Source organism: Protomyctophum bolini, assembly GCF_963924005.1.
Source record: "Protomyctophum bolini genome assembly, chromosome: 2".
NCBI classification, from domain to species: domain Eukaryota; kingdom Metazoa; phylum Chordata; class Actinopteri; order Myctophiformes; family Myctophidae; genus Protomyctophum; species Protomyctophum bolini.
The window spans coordinates 14753358-14768944 of NC_137863.1; the positions used below are offsets into that span (position 1 = coordinate 14753358).

A 15587-nucleotide genomic window follows, 5' to 3' on the forward strand; every position below is an offset into this window, starting at 1 on the left:
TGCAATACTACTCAACTTACTGCTTCAATAATGGTTCCTCTTTAAGGCTAATTCATACTTTGTGGTATGGTTGTATCACTCAGACAATAAATTATTCTCAACTGGAAATGTAATGTGTCAACAACACTACAAAGTATAAATTAGGCTTTTGTCATAGACCACTGAAGTGAACATGACCATCATACAGAACTTCCAAAGAGCCACCCCTCCCCTCTCCACCTCAACTCCTTATTCCTTCACTTATCCAGCAACATGGACAAAGGAATGTTTGTGTCTTGTTGTAGAGGTGTGTGTGTGTATGTGTGTGTGTCAATAGTTGTGCCTTTTTTGTGAATTGCATGTTTTATTTCCATACAAAAGAATATGTTTTCCAGCAAAGAAACAAAAGAAAAAAAAGTTCACTTGTAATCATACACACTATATGTAGCCAAAATATGGAATGTCTTCAAGACATATCTGTATGTTATCGAGTAACCATAGAAAATAAAGACCTTTTAAGTAGACTTGTCTTTTGTGTTATGTAATTGGCTGCATGGTCTTGCAACCAAGTAGTGGTTTTTATTGTCACATCAGTATAGTGACCAATCCACAAGGGAAATTCAACATGCATATCAATCTTAAAATAGAGCATGAGTGAAATACCTAAACTGGAAATAAAATACATTTAATCAAAATTAAATAGACATTTTCACACTCTATACAGGGTCACACAGTCACTTTACATTACAGTAGAAACCAAATCAATGTTGAATGCAGTACATGCCTTACCACTTATTGTCATGTGGTGGCACTGTTACATTATCATAATTAAGTTGACATGCAATTTTCTCTGGCTTGATAATAGAATAACAATAGAATGTGACACATACTCACAATATATCAGTGAAATGATAATCCAACAAACAATACTGAGGTTTTATATCGCTGTGATGCGATTGTGTGCTGTGTTTTTATCTCCTCTTTCTTTTACAAATGAAAAGGAGACATTTCGTAGAATACAAATGTATTAAAAATGGAGTCTGGCCTGCAACCCTTTTCACTAATTAAAAACGTATGCCAAATCTATGCACACACACACACACACACACACACACACACACACACACACACACACACACACACACACACACACACACACACACACACACACACACACACACACACACAGATAGAAAAAATATTTTCTATCAAAAGTACACTTCTAGTCTGAACATACTGTAGATTCACTCAGAATTACAAGCAACTCTCTCCCAGAGCTCTATAATTCAGCCATGCGTGTGTGTTTTTTATATTCTAATTCCAGATTCTCTATAGATGAATGTATGAACTGACTGACTTTGTCACTTTAGGCTTTCCTCAAAGTGACAACGCTGTAGTATTGATGGTTACAGTATGTAGAAAAAAAGATGGTGAATATTTTCTCTGCATGTATTTCTTGACCTTTATCATGTCGATCAGATGTAAAAAAAATTTTTTGTAACAATACAGTAAAGGATTAGACTTCATAACATTTACATTGCTCAACTGCTCAGTGCTGTAACAGAGAACTGGCCAACATCAGTTTGAAAACCATAAAGCCTATCCTAGTGCAATTTTGGATACAGTATGTGGCTGCTTCTATCCTGTTTACTATAACCTACAGCAGGGCAGGACCCAAACCTAAACTATGAATGAACCACTTAATTAAGCACAATTTAATAGTGAAAATAGAAGCTTGTAGATCTATTTTCACTAATGAAAATATGTCTTTAAATTATGGAATTGTTTACATTGTTTGCTTGTAAACAATTATTACTCGTGACCCATACAAATATGGGACAAAGTTCCCAAAGACGGATCCCGGGGATTGTTTGGGAACCACTTTCCTAGGCTTTTGCCTGAATCATTTTGAAGGGAAACACTCAGTTTATCACTACTATTCAGGGTTTCTGGAAGTTTCCATGGTAACCTGCTTCACTATATTCTTCTCAGTCATGTTTACTTTGCTATTCCTACGCAGGCTGCATTCTGAAGAAAAAAAATTAAATAAAAAAAATAAGCTTATTTTCAATAAGATAGTACAGAATAGTTTGTGAAACTCAGAATCATACATTTTGTCTCTCAGAACACTTATAATTAAGTGTACCCACTCTTTGAGTTATTGCTTTCTCGAATTGTTGTTTTCCAATAATTCAGCTTCACATTATCAGTAGGTTTTGGACTGTTAGGATTTGATCATTTATAACAATGTATACTTTTGACCATTTGGTTACAGCTATGCAGCAGCATATGTGTCTAGAAAGATCCTTGTGAAACACTATAGTTGGCTTTACAGTCAACAGCAAAGCAGATTATTTTTGTGACATTGTCATGTTATTTACTGTATTTCCATCATCACCTTTAATATCAGTAGAACGTAGAACACGCTTGCTTGATTCTAGCTCTGAGAGAGAACTGCTGCCGTTCACGAATCAAGGTGAAACCGCAGAAACAAAATAACAAGCTCTATGTGTATGCTCTTGCATAAAATATGCAGAAAATAATAATAGTAGGCTACAGTATGGCATAAAGTAGTGTTGATTCATAATCCTTTTTTTTGGTATTTCAAGGACCCCAATAACTAAAGAGTGTACAGTTGGAACCAAATGGACACGCAAGGGTCTGGGTCCATTTGGTTAATTCGTACACTCTCGCAGAGTTAGAACTGTAAGAGTCCATTTGGAATGCACTCAAATAACCCTGAACCCAGAACCACTGGCATCATTCCCTTTTCTCCTAATTTCTCTGTTCTGCCACCCATCTCACTTGGACAGCTTACTGATGACACGAATTAAAGCTCCATTCTCATCCTTCAGTCTTTGGTTCTCCATCTTCAGGTCTGTTTTTGTCTGAGGAGAGAAGAATGTAAACATAAAGCTTGCATTAAGGCTTTATTTGAGACAGACAGTAGAAATACAGACGTAGACAGTAGAAATACAGCAGAAATGGAGAAAGAATAACATAATACCCAAGCCATGAGCCAGTGGAACCCATGATGTTGCAGTGGGTCTGTGCCTAGTACAGCATATGCAGTCTCATATGTAGTCAGATATGTAGGTCGATGCCTACTAAATTTAGTACATGGGTTTGAACGGTGGAGAAAACCAGCACTAACAAACCTACTCCCACTGCTCTGAAAACCTATGTGGATACTGTACCAATATGAAGGACTGCCGTATTTTCACTATTTATTTCCCAGCAAAAATAGAACAACATAAAACTAAGAATGCTGAGCAGCTGCTCAAAATGTTACTTGCCCACTGTCACGGCCCCTTGGCCTGGCCTGCAGGGCCTATGCTGTCTATATAGTGTACTGCCCTGTCTGTGTATTCTCCCACAGATCATGTGGGCGTCGGCCCACTTGAGACAACTCGTTAGGTGCATTAGGAGCACCTGATCAGTGCTCCTGGAAATCCTATAAAGAGGGCTTGCCAGCCATTCTCTTGGTCCCACTCAGATGACAGCACCCTTCTGTTTGCTGCTCCTCACCATTTGATTTGCACACTACAACACACCTTCACCATATTAACCACACATCCACACTGACACCACTGATCTTACTGACTACCACATCTCATACATTTTGTAAGCATTATCATTTATATTAAGTATTATTAGTTATCTCTTACGAATAAATTATTGTTATTTTGAACACTGCTCTGTGTCCTCCTCAATTTGTCATGGCCCAACGGGCCGGGTTATGACAGATTGGGGGCTCGCGGCCACTTAAAGCAACTCGGGTTGGCTGTGACACTGCGAACAGGTAAAAGTACTTTCCTGTATTGTTTGAAGCCTACATTGGCAACTTTAGTCACAGCATTGTTGAGGAGGTGCATGGTGGTGTTTGAGTAACAATTGTTTTGAGTAACTAAGTAACTAATTGGGTAACACTTTGTTTAAATTACAATTTGTTTTGAATCATTTGAGTAACACTTTGTTTTGAATGACAACTTGTTTTGAGTAATGTGAGGGGCAATTTGTTTAAGTAACATTTTGTTTTGTTAACAATTTTGAGTAATTGATTTATCAGTTTGGTTAAATACAATTATTTAAATTTTGTTTGGTGCTGTCAATTAGTTGCCACTTAGGTGGTAATTAGGGCAGGTGTTGCAGGTGGGTCTAGACAATCTGAGGGGAGGTGTTCCCCACCCTTGTAGGTCAGCGGCGTTTCCCCATATGGGATCTGTTTGTTTGATTTTTGTTTGTGTTGTTTTGGATTTAATAGATTGCTGTCCCACACAAGCTGGGATAGGGTGGTACCCCGGAGATGCCCAGTGTTGGCAGGGGAACTCGGGAGGCCCACTGAAGACTAGGGCAAGTTATGGTAGCTTGGTTTTTGGTTAGGCAGTTTAAGTAGGGGGAACACCGCTCCTGTAGGCGCACCTGTTCCACCTGTTCCACCTGTTCCACCTGTCCTAAATTGTCAAGGAGGGAACGTTTGTTCCAATTTGGAATTTTGTTTTCTATTTAAAAACAAAAACAAATTAATTCATAAAAAAAAAAAGAAAACTACTTTGTAGATTGGTGTAAAAAAAAAAATGTCACTTGGTTTGCCTTGACAAATGGCTACTGCTGAGGAGTTTGTTGAGACTCCATGTGAGGAAATTCTAGGTAGTTTACCTAAGGACCAACTGCTTAGAGTGGCGGATTACTACAAAATTGATATCCAGGACAGAAGGATAAGGGACATTAAAATAAGATCGATTTTGGTAGACAATTTGATAGCCATGGGGATCCTAGAGGAGTCCTCTGAGGTGGGGGTTAGTCAGCCTATCTTACCCACTGGCCAGCTTCTCACATTTGAGCAACAAAAGGAGTTGATTATGCTGCAGACACAGCAGCAGAAGTCAGAGTCAGAGGTACTGCGGCTGCGGGTAGAGCAGTCTAGACTTGAGTTGATAAAAGAAGGCAAACTCTCAGCTGATCAGGCTGGGGTGTCCAGTAGTAGGGCAACGGCCTTGGGTTCTCATGACCGTGAGTTTGACATTTTCGGCAATTTGCGCCTTGTGCCCAAATTTAATGAAAAAGACCCAGAGACCTTCTTTTCCATGTTTGAGCGAGTAGCCGAGGTTCGTCAATGGCCAGAGTCTGCCCGTACGTTAATGCTCCAATGTGTATTAACAGGCAGGGTGCAGGAGGCCTATTCCTGTCTTAGCCCTGCGGACAGTCAAAGTTATTCCAAGGTTAAGTCAGCGGTGCTAAAGGCGTTCGAAGACAAGTGAAATAAACAAGTTACATTTTTATAAATGTGTGCCTTTATTCCGCTTCTTTTGCAGACACTGCTGCTAAGGATATAAAATATATTATATCTATGTATTTGTGACATGTGCTCTATCCATCTCTTTACCAGTATACAAATGAAGTTTTCTTGATTCTCTCTTTTATTCCTTTTTGAAGGAAGGAACAGCAATGTCCGTGTTAAACTGACTATGTGACTATGTATCTATCTATGTGACGATGTCACTTTAATGAGTACCAGTAGGGGCGCTGTTGTGCCAGAAAAACATAGAGAGAGAGATAGTGCTGCACTGTTGCCTGCTAATGAGAGAGAGAGAGAGAGGAGGGGGGGGGGGGGGGGGGATTGCACCACTCAGTTCACACGGGTGTGATTTTTTGTTTGACAATGTCATGCCCAAAATTAGAGATGCCAACAATCAAGTGTTAGGTAACACAGTTAGTGTTATGTAATAACACAATTAGTGGCCTATGAATGAAACAGGGTAAAATAAAAACAAAACCGATTTTACATCCTCTCATAGCATTTCTGACTGCCATCCAAAAGGAACACACACACACACACACACACACACTGTGTACGGTCACACTATAGTGACCGTATTATCTATTTCCAGACCAGTGTTCCATACCCTCTCATCCATAGATAACAAGAGGTTGTTGTTTGTATCCTCTTGGGCGGAACACAGCAGACATTTGTAAAAGTATGGCTGTAGATGAATACCAATAGCTTACTCACTTGAATGTCAAAGCGCTCAAACATTCCACAGCCAATGGAGCATAATGGTGACAAATGATGTCAGCTGAGACGTCCACCGTGAACAGCACGACCCAGTCATGACTCACACTATGGCACTAAGTTCCACTGGCACATTTCATGTCAAGTCATGTGCACAGTATAAACTTGCGACGTGAGACTAGTTACAAGTGGTCTGCAAAGTTTACACTACAAACAACCAAAAGTACAGGAGACAGAGACACAGGCCACCACTTTTGGCCCAAATCTAACTTGATCAAATTTAATTAGTAATATTTGAATTAATTACCTTCACTTCCTGTTCCATATCTGCTATCTTCTTCTCTAAAACCTGTCTTTCCTAAGAAAATGTAAAGAAAGTAGATGATTCAAACTAAGGAGTATAGTGCATGTTAATAGAGCTTATTAACACACAAGTGGTTAAATCAAATAAAGTGTATTTTATATTGTTTTCTTGTTCTTTTAATAACGTAAAATAAATTGTTCTTTTCATATATTGAAGTTTAATATATAGCCTACTTTATTTAATGCAACTTTTTGCATGTTTGAAAAAGTTATATTTTTTATTAAAAGGTTCACGGTTTATTCACATTAAAGTTTTTCAAATTGATTTCCAGATTTAGCATTTTTGGACAAAATATCAGTCAAAACATCATAACCCATTTTGGGCGGGAACCCCTTTTGGTGTTTTAAACATTATGTTATCATTTAGCTATTGAAAAATAGCAGATCTACAAGCTTGTAGATCTGCTATTTTTGAAAAATCGTAAAAATGTGGCACAAATCTTTGAATATATATTCTTTCAAAGTGAACGTTTTTAACTCCGGTCTAAATATCAAACCCTAGCTTTACAATATATTACATTAATTCATGTACTGAAGTGTAGCCTACTGTAGCCTACATGTGTGCATCATGGTTGCTTGTAAAAAAGATTCTTATGAGAAAGAAGCAAAGCAATATAAAAGAAAGCATCATAACGTACCTTTTTTTCTGTCTCAAGCATGTTGGAGCTACTATCAGCCACTCTTCCTTTCTTCTGCAATAAAAACAAATATTGCCATTATTGCATATAGCCTTGAAACCATAATTTTACGGCATTGATATTTCCTAGAGGTGTGCATGTCTCTGATATTAAATATCACACCCAGACTGATACAGAGGAACACCTGAGGCAGACCTTGATAATTAATTTAGCTCATATTGTAAAAATGGACCACAGAGTAAAGACTACACTCTTTTACTGTGTATTCCACTGTTTCATACACCACCGTCCCTATTATTTATCTTTCCTGACACACTTCCTTCACATTGTTATCCTTCCCCTTTTATACACTAAAGGGAAAAATATATATGTTTACGTGGAAGTTATAGTTCTCATAACTTTCTGATTGATTTATTTCAGTGTCCAGCCTACATGGGATTAAAAGACACTCACTTACTGACAGCAAACAAACATTTCAATAAATTCATAAGCCAAATTCCAATACTCAAAATCTCATCCACTCACTCACACTGTCACTCCAGCATGGCGGTGTTACAGGGAGATTGGTGACCTGCCGAAACATGTGACTGTCTTGTGGAGTTCACATAATGCACATGGAGGTTTTTTAAATGCGTGGCCTAAATGCCGCTAGGTTGATCTCTGCTAATAAACAAACTGCAGTGATTTACGTTCAGGCACTGACCTTATGTGATGTCTACACGATTATCACATGTTTCAGCAGGTCACCAATTTCACTGTAACACCGCCATGCTGGAGTGACCAAGTGTGAGTGTGAGTGAGCGAGTGGCTGAGATTTTGGGTATTGGAATTTGGCTATAGCAACTGTTAATACTTAAAGCACTTTTCCAGGTGTATGAGAATAATGAATCTCATTACGGCTCAATGTAATAACCATACTGTACCTGGGTTACTTTCTCCAGCTGGGCCTGAACCAAAACCTGTTCCTGTTTACTTATTTCCAGCCTGGATTTGAGCTTTTCATTTGTTGCCAGTGCCTCTTCATACATCTGCAAAACATTGTGCAAATGTGAGGGTGATTGAAATTCAGCAAGCTAATTCTCAAAAGGTATATATATATTATATAGCACCTTTATCCATGGCACTTTACAATGATTGTGCATTACATTCACCCATTCACACACACATTCATACACCGATGGCTGGAGGAAACCATGCAAGGCACCAACCTGCTCATCGGGAGCAATTAGGGGTTCGGTGTCTTGCTCAAGGACACTTGGATCGAACCGGTTACCAAAGGCCACTCTACCTCCTGAGCCACTGCCGTCTCAACATCAACTATACTTTAAAACCATAATTCCTTGAATGTTTGTGCATACATAAAGCACTATAGTCTTCCATGGTGTGTATAGGGAGTTAGCTTTTGATCTATTTTATCTACAGTATACAGTACACCAAATAAATAAAAGGCTGATGGGGAAATGACATCAACAAGTGAGTGAACAGGACAGTTAATACCTTCTTTTTTTATATATATATTTTTTATCCCACGATTTTGTAACCCATTTTTCACCCCTGTGTCAATCATCTAATGTGATCCTGGTCTCTACACACCCTCCACCAACCTAGTCCCCATATATGGGGGACAAGGGGAGCAACGGACTTGAACTCATGCTTCCTGAGTGTCCAAGTTGCAGTGTTGGGGAGTATTAAGCTACATGTAGCTGAGCTACGTAGCTTAGCTACATTTTGCTGTAGCTTGTGGTAGCTTAGCTACATTCATATTGGTGTACCTCGTCAAGTAGCTCAGCTACTTTTTGGGTCATTTTTGGTAGCTTAGCTACTCAAGTTACAAGCTACAATTTTGGGCAATAACATGAAATAAATATATTCATTTTGACCATTAGTTGCTGTGTTAATTCTTGTACTAGAACCCCCTTTGAAAAATCAAGGACTGTTCCTTTTTCTGATTGCTTTGAGGGCATGTCAGCTCTTGACAAGCCAACAGCTGCCTCTAATTGTTTTATCCTTTTTTTAATGGGGGAAAATCTGTCTAGAACAGGGGTCTTCAAATGTTGACGATCAAATGTCATCATGTAACAGTTGTTTAGTTATAATGTAGGTGTAGTTATCTCATTATACAAGGGTCTCTTTTTTTACAGTTAAGATGTGTTAACATTGACGATCAAATGCCATGTATAACACACAGTATCCTCAACAGATCCTCTTTTATTTGTGTAAGTCTCTAAGTCTTTTTTTTTTTAAATAAAACCGTTGAGAGGCATATTTCAGCTGGCATCGTGGCATGTGACTTTTTTGTAGGATATTATATTTTGTTTCATATGCACCGCATGTACATTCTCAATTTAACGCTGAAAAATAAAAAGTAGCTGAGCTACTTTTTCCATGTAGCTGTAGCTTTACAAGCTACATTTCTCCAGGGGTAGCTATGTAGCTTGATCAAGCTACTGCCATGGTGAGCTACTTGTAGCTTTACAAGCTACGCTTTCAAAGTAACTTCCCCAACACTGCCAAGTTGCTCCTTTACACCTGACAGGGGGGAGTTTCCCTGGTTGGACGTAGCGCGTGGAAGGAACACGTTATTCCAACCAGTTCCTTTCCCCTCCATCAGGCGCCCCGGCTGGCCAGGGGGAGGCTACCTTCTTGTAGTCATTGCCTGCTGCCTCCTCCTCAGCCTTCTTCCGTGCCGCGAGTCGGTTCTCCCTCCGAGCGAAGTAAGCCTCAGTGCTCGGTGTTCTCTCTTTGGAAGGCTCAGAAGATCCAGAGGAGCTCAGTCTGAAACGAGGGGGAGTCTGTTCAACACTGTATTACACCGCTTTCACAGACACATTTATACAATAAGCTGCCTGAGGAAAAATGAGTTGGTTGTGTAACAGAACACACACACACACACACACACATACACACACACACACACACACACACACACACACACTAGAACTAGCAGATTACAATTCTATTTCTAATTGCTTGTAGATAACAATGACAGCTGAACTGAGTTGGAGGAAACTTACCTGGACACTCTCTCGTGCTGAAATAGAGCACACAAATGTAAGGTCAAGGTTTACATGCTGCAGAGAAGAAGAGACCAGAGTATATTCTGAATTCTGGTACAACAAATGATAAAATGCCTTTAAGATCATGGCTCATACAGTACCTACCCTTTTCCTCAACTGCAGTGTACGTTAAAAGATAATGTAAACTGAAATATTATCACATTCAATGAGTTACAGGTGTGTTGGTGGGAAACAGGAAGAGGGCGTGGCTTGGAAAAGAATTGCTGGTGGTGAGCAATGGACCTATCGAAGAGTCAATAGACCATCATGTGGTTCCCCCGAATTGATATCGTCTACTTGGCCGCGGACCCCCATCCCATGGAACTATTTTGTGCCAGGGACCCAGAAGATTTTGTGAGTAAAATGTTTAAAAATTATTCCAATTGTTTTACAGTTTTTTTGAAAATAGCACCGTGACACGTTCTGAGCTTGTAGATCTGTTTTTTTTCCAAATAGCTGATGTATATAGGGTGAAAGTGGTTAAACTGATTTTGATGATGATGATGATGATGATGTTTTTCTAAGCACCTCAAAGACCCCACTTTGACCAAGCCAAATATAGACTGACATGGTTGACATGATATTGGCATTACATCTGTGTTTTAAATAATAAACATATTAATGTAATAACACGTAAAAGGAATATAGCAGATTCAACATCAAGGATGACACAGATTTGTTTGTGTCAACATCAAATTAAGCATTGATACCGTCTACTTTGTATTTATAATGGGGTTTTGGTGGCTAAACGTTATTTCCTATGACGTTAACTATTCCCAGAATTTCAATGTCCCATAGGAGTGGGTTGTCTATATCAATATATTATGATTTTCTTGTATAGTTTACCAAAGCATAAGCCTGACATGGCATGAGCAGGTCAAGACAATCCTGACCTGGTGTTCTATTTCAATGGATGTTTACTGCTGAGTGGGTGATGACATCAAGAACCTAAAGCAAATCATATTGCTTGTCTCCATCCATTGTTTGACAGATGCCTTATTAGAAACACTTGTGTCATCTGTAGGACCATTGGGTGCGTGGATGTTGTAGTCTATAATGGTCACATGCTGTGCAAAATCAGATAGATCTCACACCATTAGATTAATTCATCATAGTACTGTACAGTAGGCTAATTAAAGCTGCGTATAAATCTGTGAACTGTCAAATGAACTGACAGTCTGTCTAACATAAATATGAAGGCATTTTCTGTCTTCTAAAAATACATGGAAAATAAACTGGAACATATGCACAAAATGTTAAAATAATCATACTTTTTAGTGCAAAGTGGAATACTTGTGGAAAAGCAGCCATTGTCAGTGTTACCATGGTCCTGTCTTTAAATAGTCTTCAGGAAAAAAAGAATGTTGATATCAGCACTGAGTATCATGACAGCTTCAAGACGGACAGAGGAAATAGTCCCCTGAATAAACTGAGAAGGAGAGATAACCAAACACATCCAAAAAAGGTAATAGCTCTGGCAGCGGCTGGGGAGTTTGACGGTTATTGCCTGCTAAAGTTGGAAGGGGTTATGAGTACGCTGAAAGATTTTGGAGTGAGAAACAGGGAGCAGAGGGGGAGACTATTATTGGTGAATCAGTTCTCAGGGTCAACAATAGCCAAACAATAACAATATTTGACCCTCTAATAAAACATTTGTAAAATTCAAACAATGCAGCAATGCTAATTTGACTGTGAAGGCTGCAGGGGTGCAGCTTGCTTATTGTTAGTAGCAATAATGCCTATCTCCCCCAGGACTAAAATATTCATCTAAAAAAAAGATTTAATCTGGCACTATATCCCAACATCTAATGTTTGTGAACAACTGGGGGGAATGAAAAGAAACTTCCAAATGCCTGGGATCTTTTTACTTGTGGGACCAAAGTCAAGTCAGCTTGTCTTTGGAATTGTATTGAGTGATACAGTATGTTATTACTGTATAGTATTGTATTAAAACACGTTTCATAATCTTTACAGGAAGTATACTGTACATGTGTGTGGCATGTGTTAAATAAAACATATAGTAGACTTGATAATTTGAGGGAGGATTTACTGACATGCTAAGAGGCAGTTGTTGAAGTGTGGACACAATTCTTATTGCTTCTATTTATCCTCTGCGTGACCTTGCTATCTATCTGGGCCAGTATTGTCTGTCCCTGACCTACACTCTCACACACTGCTGGACAGCTGATTGCTCTTTCAAACCCCAGCCGGCTTTCCATGTGGCTAGGGAAGCATGACGGACAACCACTTTGTCAGGCAATTAGGACCTGGCCCCCAAACTGCCAAATATTTATCTTTCTACGTCATGGAATAAAACATTGTGTTATTCAAGATGACTCAGGTTAACGCCATCACGGTTAACCACTTGCATCCCTAGCATCCCTATTCTCTGCATGTCATAATAGGCAAACTCTTTCTTTTCAGCGAATACAGCCAATTTACAAGCTCACACCGCACCGCAATGTGATGTCACGGGTGTGTTCTTGTAGATGGTATAGAGATCAAAAAGGAGCGGACAAAAGAAAGATCTCTGGGGGACCAGAAGTACATTTAAGTGGTTAAAGAGGATTTGCTAAAGATTTGGATGGCTGTATTTAGTGTATTTCCTTCCTTGTCCATTTTCACCACACCAATAAACTTGCATGCAACATCAAATACATATGGGAGTTAATTTTGAGCTTTTTATACTCCCATTGTCAAGCAACTTTTCAGAGAGAACGTGCAGCCATTTTATTTTTCAGACCCAGCCACCTGCTGGAACCTTTCCCAGAAACAATCACATAAAGTAAGCACGGCAATACCAAGTAAGGCACTATACCAGACTGATGTCCAGTACGTAAAGCTAACAGTTATAAATCATGCTTGAATACTGTGGCAAGGAGAACTGTACAAAGTGGAACAGACAGTGCCTCAAGTTGAAGATACCATGCGTAAACACACTGCAGTGTCTCTCGTTAGACATTTACAAGAACATGGGATCTTCACCAGAGTCTGTGCCAACAGCTTCAGCATTCTCACTGGACACATGGAACCTGCTTGGTAAACGATCATTAATAACGTGTGTGGACTCAACAAAGCTCTGGTTTGGCTCAGGGGACGTGACACATGCGTATATACAGAGAGGAGGATGGAAAAGTGGGCTGTGGTGACTTCTAGACCAGGTCTATTCGTCTCTCCATCACTAAGCTATACGCTGGCCTTGCTAGAACTCATGGGGGAACTTCCTGCCTCCTGACCAGCTCTTCCAAGTGGAAAATGTGAGCTTCTCCCTTAGGACTATCAGAGGAATAAACATCCATAAATACTGTGACTGGAGTTCCCACAAACCAGTCCTAAGATCTACAGTACATCCCTCCTTTCACTTCATCTCTCTTGCATGTTATTCTGCCTTTCTACCACAGTGTTCTCTCTCTCTCTCTCTCTCTCTCTCTCTCTCCCCCCTCTCTCTCTATCTCCCCCCCTCTCTCTCCCCCCTCTCTCTCTATATCTCTCTCCCCACTCTCTCTCTCTCTAATAAACAGATATAGCAGCTCTTTCCAACTTTATTATCCTGTATTGATGTTACCCTGGCTCATGCATGTGCATGTGCATTTTGTGCACATTGTGATATTGAAAAAGAGGAGTATATGTTTTAAAGTTGCGTGAGATACATCACTATAGACAATGTAATCTGTTGACATTGAGAGACATTACTTGTGAAGTTCCGGAATCCTTGCTTACATACAGAGACCAGAGGCACACCTAGTTTAAATCTGTATGAAAATGGTGTGGTAGACATATCAAGTACTGATATGGTGTTATAGAAACAGTATTTGTAAGAAGCTACCCATATAACTTTGGAAGCAGTAGACATTGAGCTATACAAGTCAACATATTTACCAAAGGAAGCAGAGTTTGTGTGAGTGAGAGACTATGGGAATATTTCATTGCTTCAATCAGTGCTTTAAATTGAATTAGCCTACACAAACTACAAGACCATGCATTGCCAATGTGGCTTATTGTTATCTGGCTCTGCCATGACCAAGCCTACTCTAATTTACAACACACAAACACACCTGTAGCTCAGAACAGAGCAGTTTGTTTGACAGCCACTGAACTTCAGAGTCAGTGTTTGCTTATGTCAGCCCTGGTATTTCCTGTAACTATACACATGAATAGAAGGAAAAAGATTAAACATAATTAGCTCTCTTACCCTTGGGCTTCTGGTGGTTGCAGAGGGTGAAACTGTGGAGGAGTCAGAGAGGGACTTCCTGGTATTTGACTGATCCTTGTTGCGAGAAAGTAGAGATGACATCGCTGCAAGCTGCTGGCCACTGCATGGACTTGTGGAATATTTCCAAATTGTCACAGTTTACAGTGCTAAGGTACTTATAGTTGTTTTGTGTTTACAAACATTTGACAGAACCAAAACTTTGAGAAAAAATACTTCTTATAGTCTATAGTAAAGAGTTCTTGATTGAAGAGCAATGGACCAGCGTGTGGTCTTCATTTGATGGTGAGATAGTTCATAGTGTGATGAGAATGTGTGTGAGTGTGGAGGGAGTGGTAGGGAGGAGGGAGTGGGCGGGCCGTGGAGTGCATGTGGACACAAGGATTTGACAGTACTGTTGTTGTTCACCAGAGACCTACATGGACCACAGTTATTCAATGGAAACAGTACATCAAAGCTCTATCAGTCGCACTCTCTTTCGCGACAGCCGTCCCCAACCCTTCTCATTTGACTTCCCCCTGTCTTCCCATTAAACATTATTTCAGAGAAAGAGAATTATGATTGCCATCTGAGACAATAGAAAATTATTTATTGACAATTTGTGTATCTCTTCAAAGCATAATCAAATTGAAAATGCCCTGATAAATGTACCGGTAAATTACTTTATTTTATTTGAACATGACTTAACTCAATAGCATGTCAACCAGCTTTCCTTTTCTTTCTGAACAGCCAGCAGAGGTCTCTTTTCAGCACAAGTAGAACATGCCTCCCTTGTAGCCTATACTGTACGCAGACTGCTTACATCTGTGGGACTGGGACAGCAACAAAAAAACGTTGCACCTGATCTCTGTGAAATTTTCCTGCCGTTGGGGACCCAGAGCACTGATAACTATATGTTTATTTGTTTCGTTTTTTAAACCAAAAATGTTAGTGAAATATTACTAGAATATGATTACGATGTACAACATAACGACACCGTACTAAGGCAGTTGATGTTAATCTTTGTAGAGTAAACAAATGATAAGTAATCACCAATACTTCTAAAGAGTTTGACTTAATGTAACCCCCAGAACTGACTTAACTTTTGAGTCAGCGGCGTTGATACAGCAGAGAGATAATTAACTCCCAGAGGAAAACAATACAGTCCATTAAATCTGTCGAATAAATCTCACAGGCGCTTCTGGCATGAGACATGGGAGGCACTGAGGGGGGGGGGGGGGCTTTGGGGGACCGCTTATCCGTAGTTGGGTCGTGGGGGCAACAGCTCCACCAGAGTGTTCCAGACGTCCCTCTCCAGAGCAACATCAGTGACTTCCTCCTGGGGGATC

The 15587-nt window shown here is 39.7% G+C and overlaps 1 protein-coding gene across 1 annotated transcript; it reads right to left on the reverse strand.

Annotated features, from left to right (window-relative positions):
* Positions 1-515: 515 nt before the first annotated feature.
* On the reverse strand, positions 516-14538 carry LOC308327546 (protein phosphatase 1 regulatory subunit 12B-like). The gene is made up of 7 exons (XM_080781067.1): positions 14242-14538; positions 10008-10024; positions 9633-9768; positions 7917-8021; positions 6994-7047; positions 6300-6350; positions 516-2867 (listed from the first exon to the last, which is right to left on the reverse strand). The coding sequence occupies exons 1-7, from the start codon at positions 14341-14343 to the stop codon at positions 2781-2783; spliced, it is 552 nt and encodes a 183-aa protein (XP_080637193.1). The 5' UTR covers positions 14344-14538; the 3' UTR covers positions 516-2780.
* Between the last annotated feature and the right edge of the window lie 1049 nt (positions 14539-15587).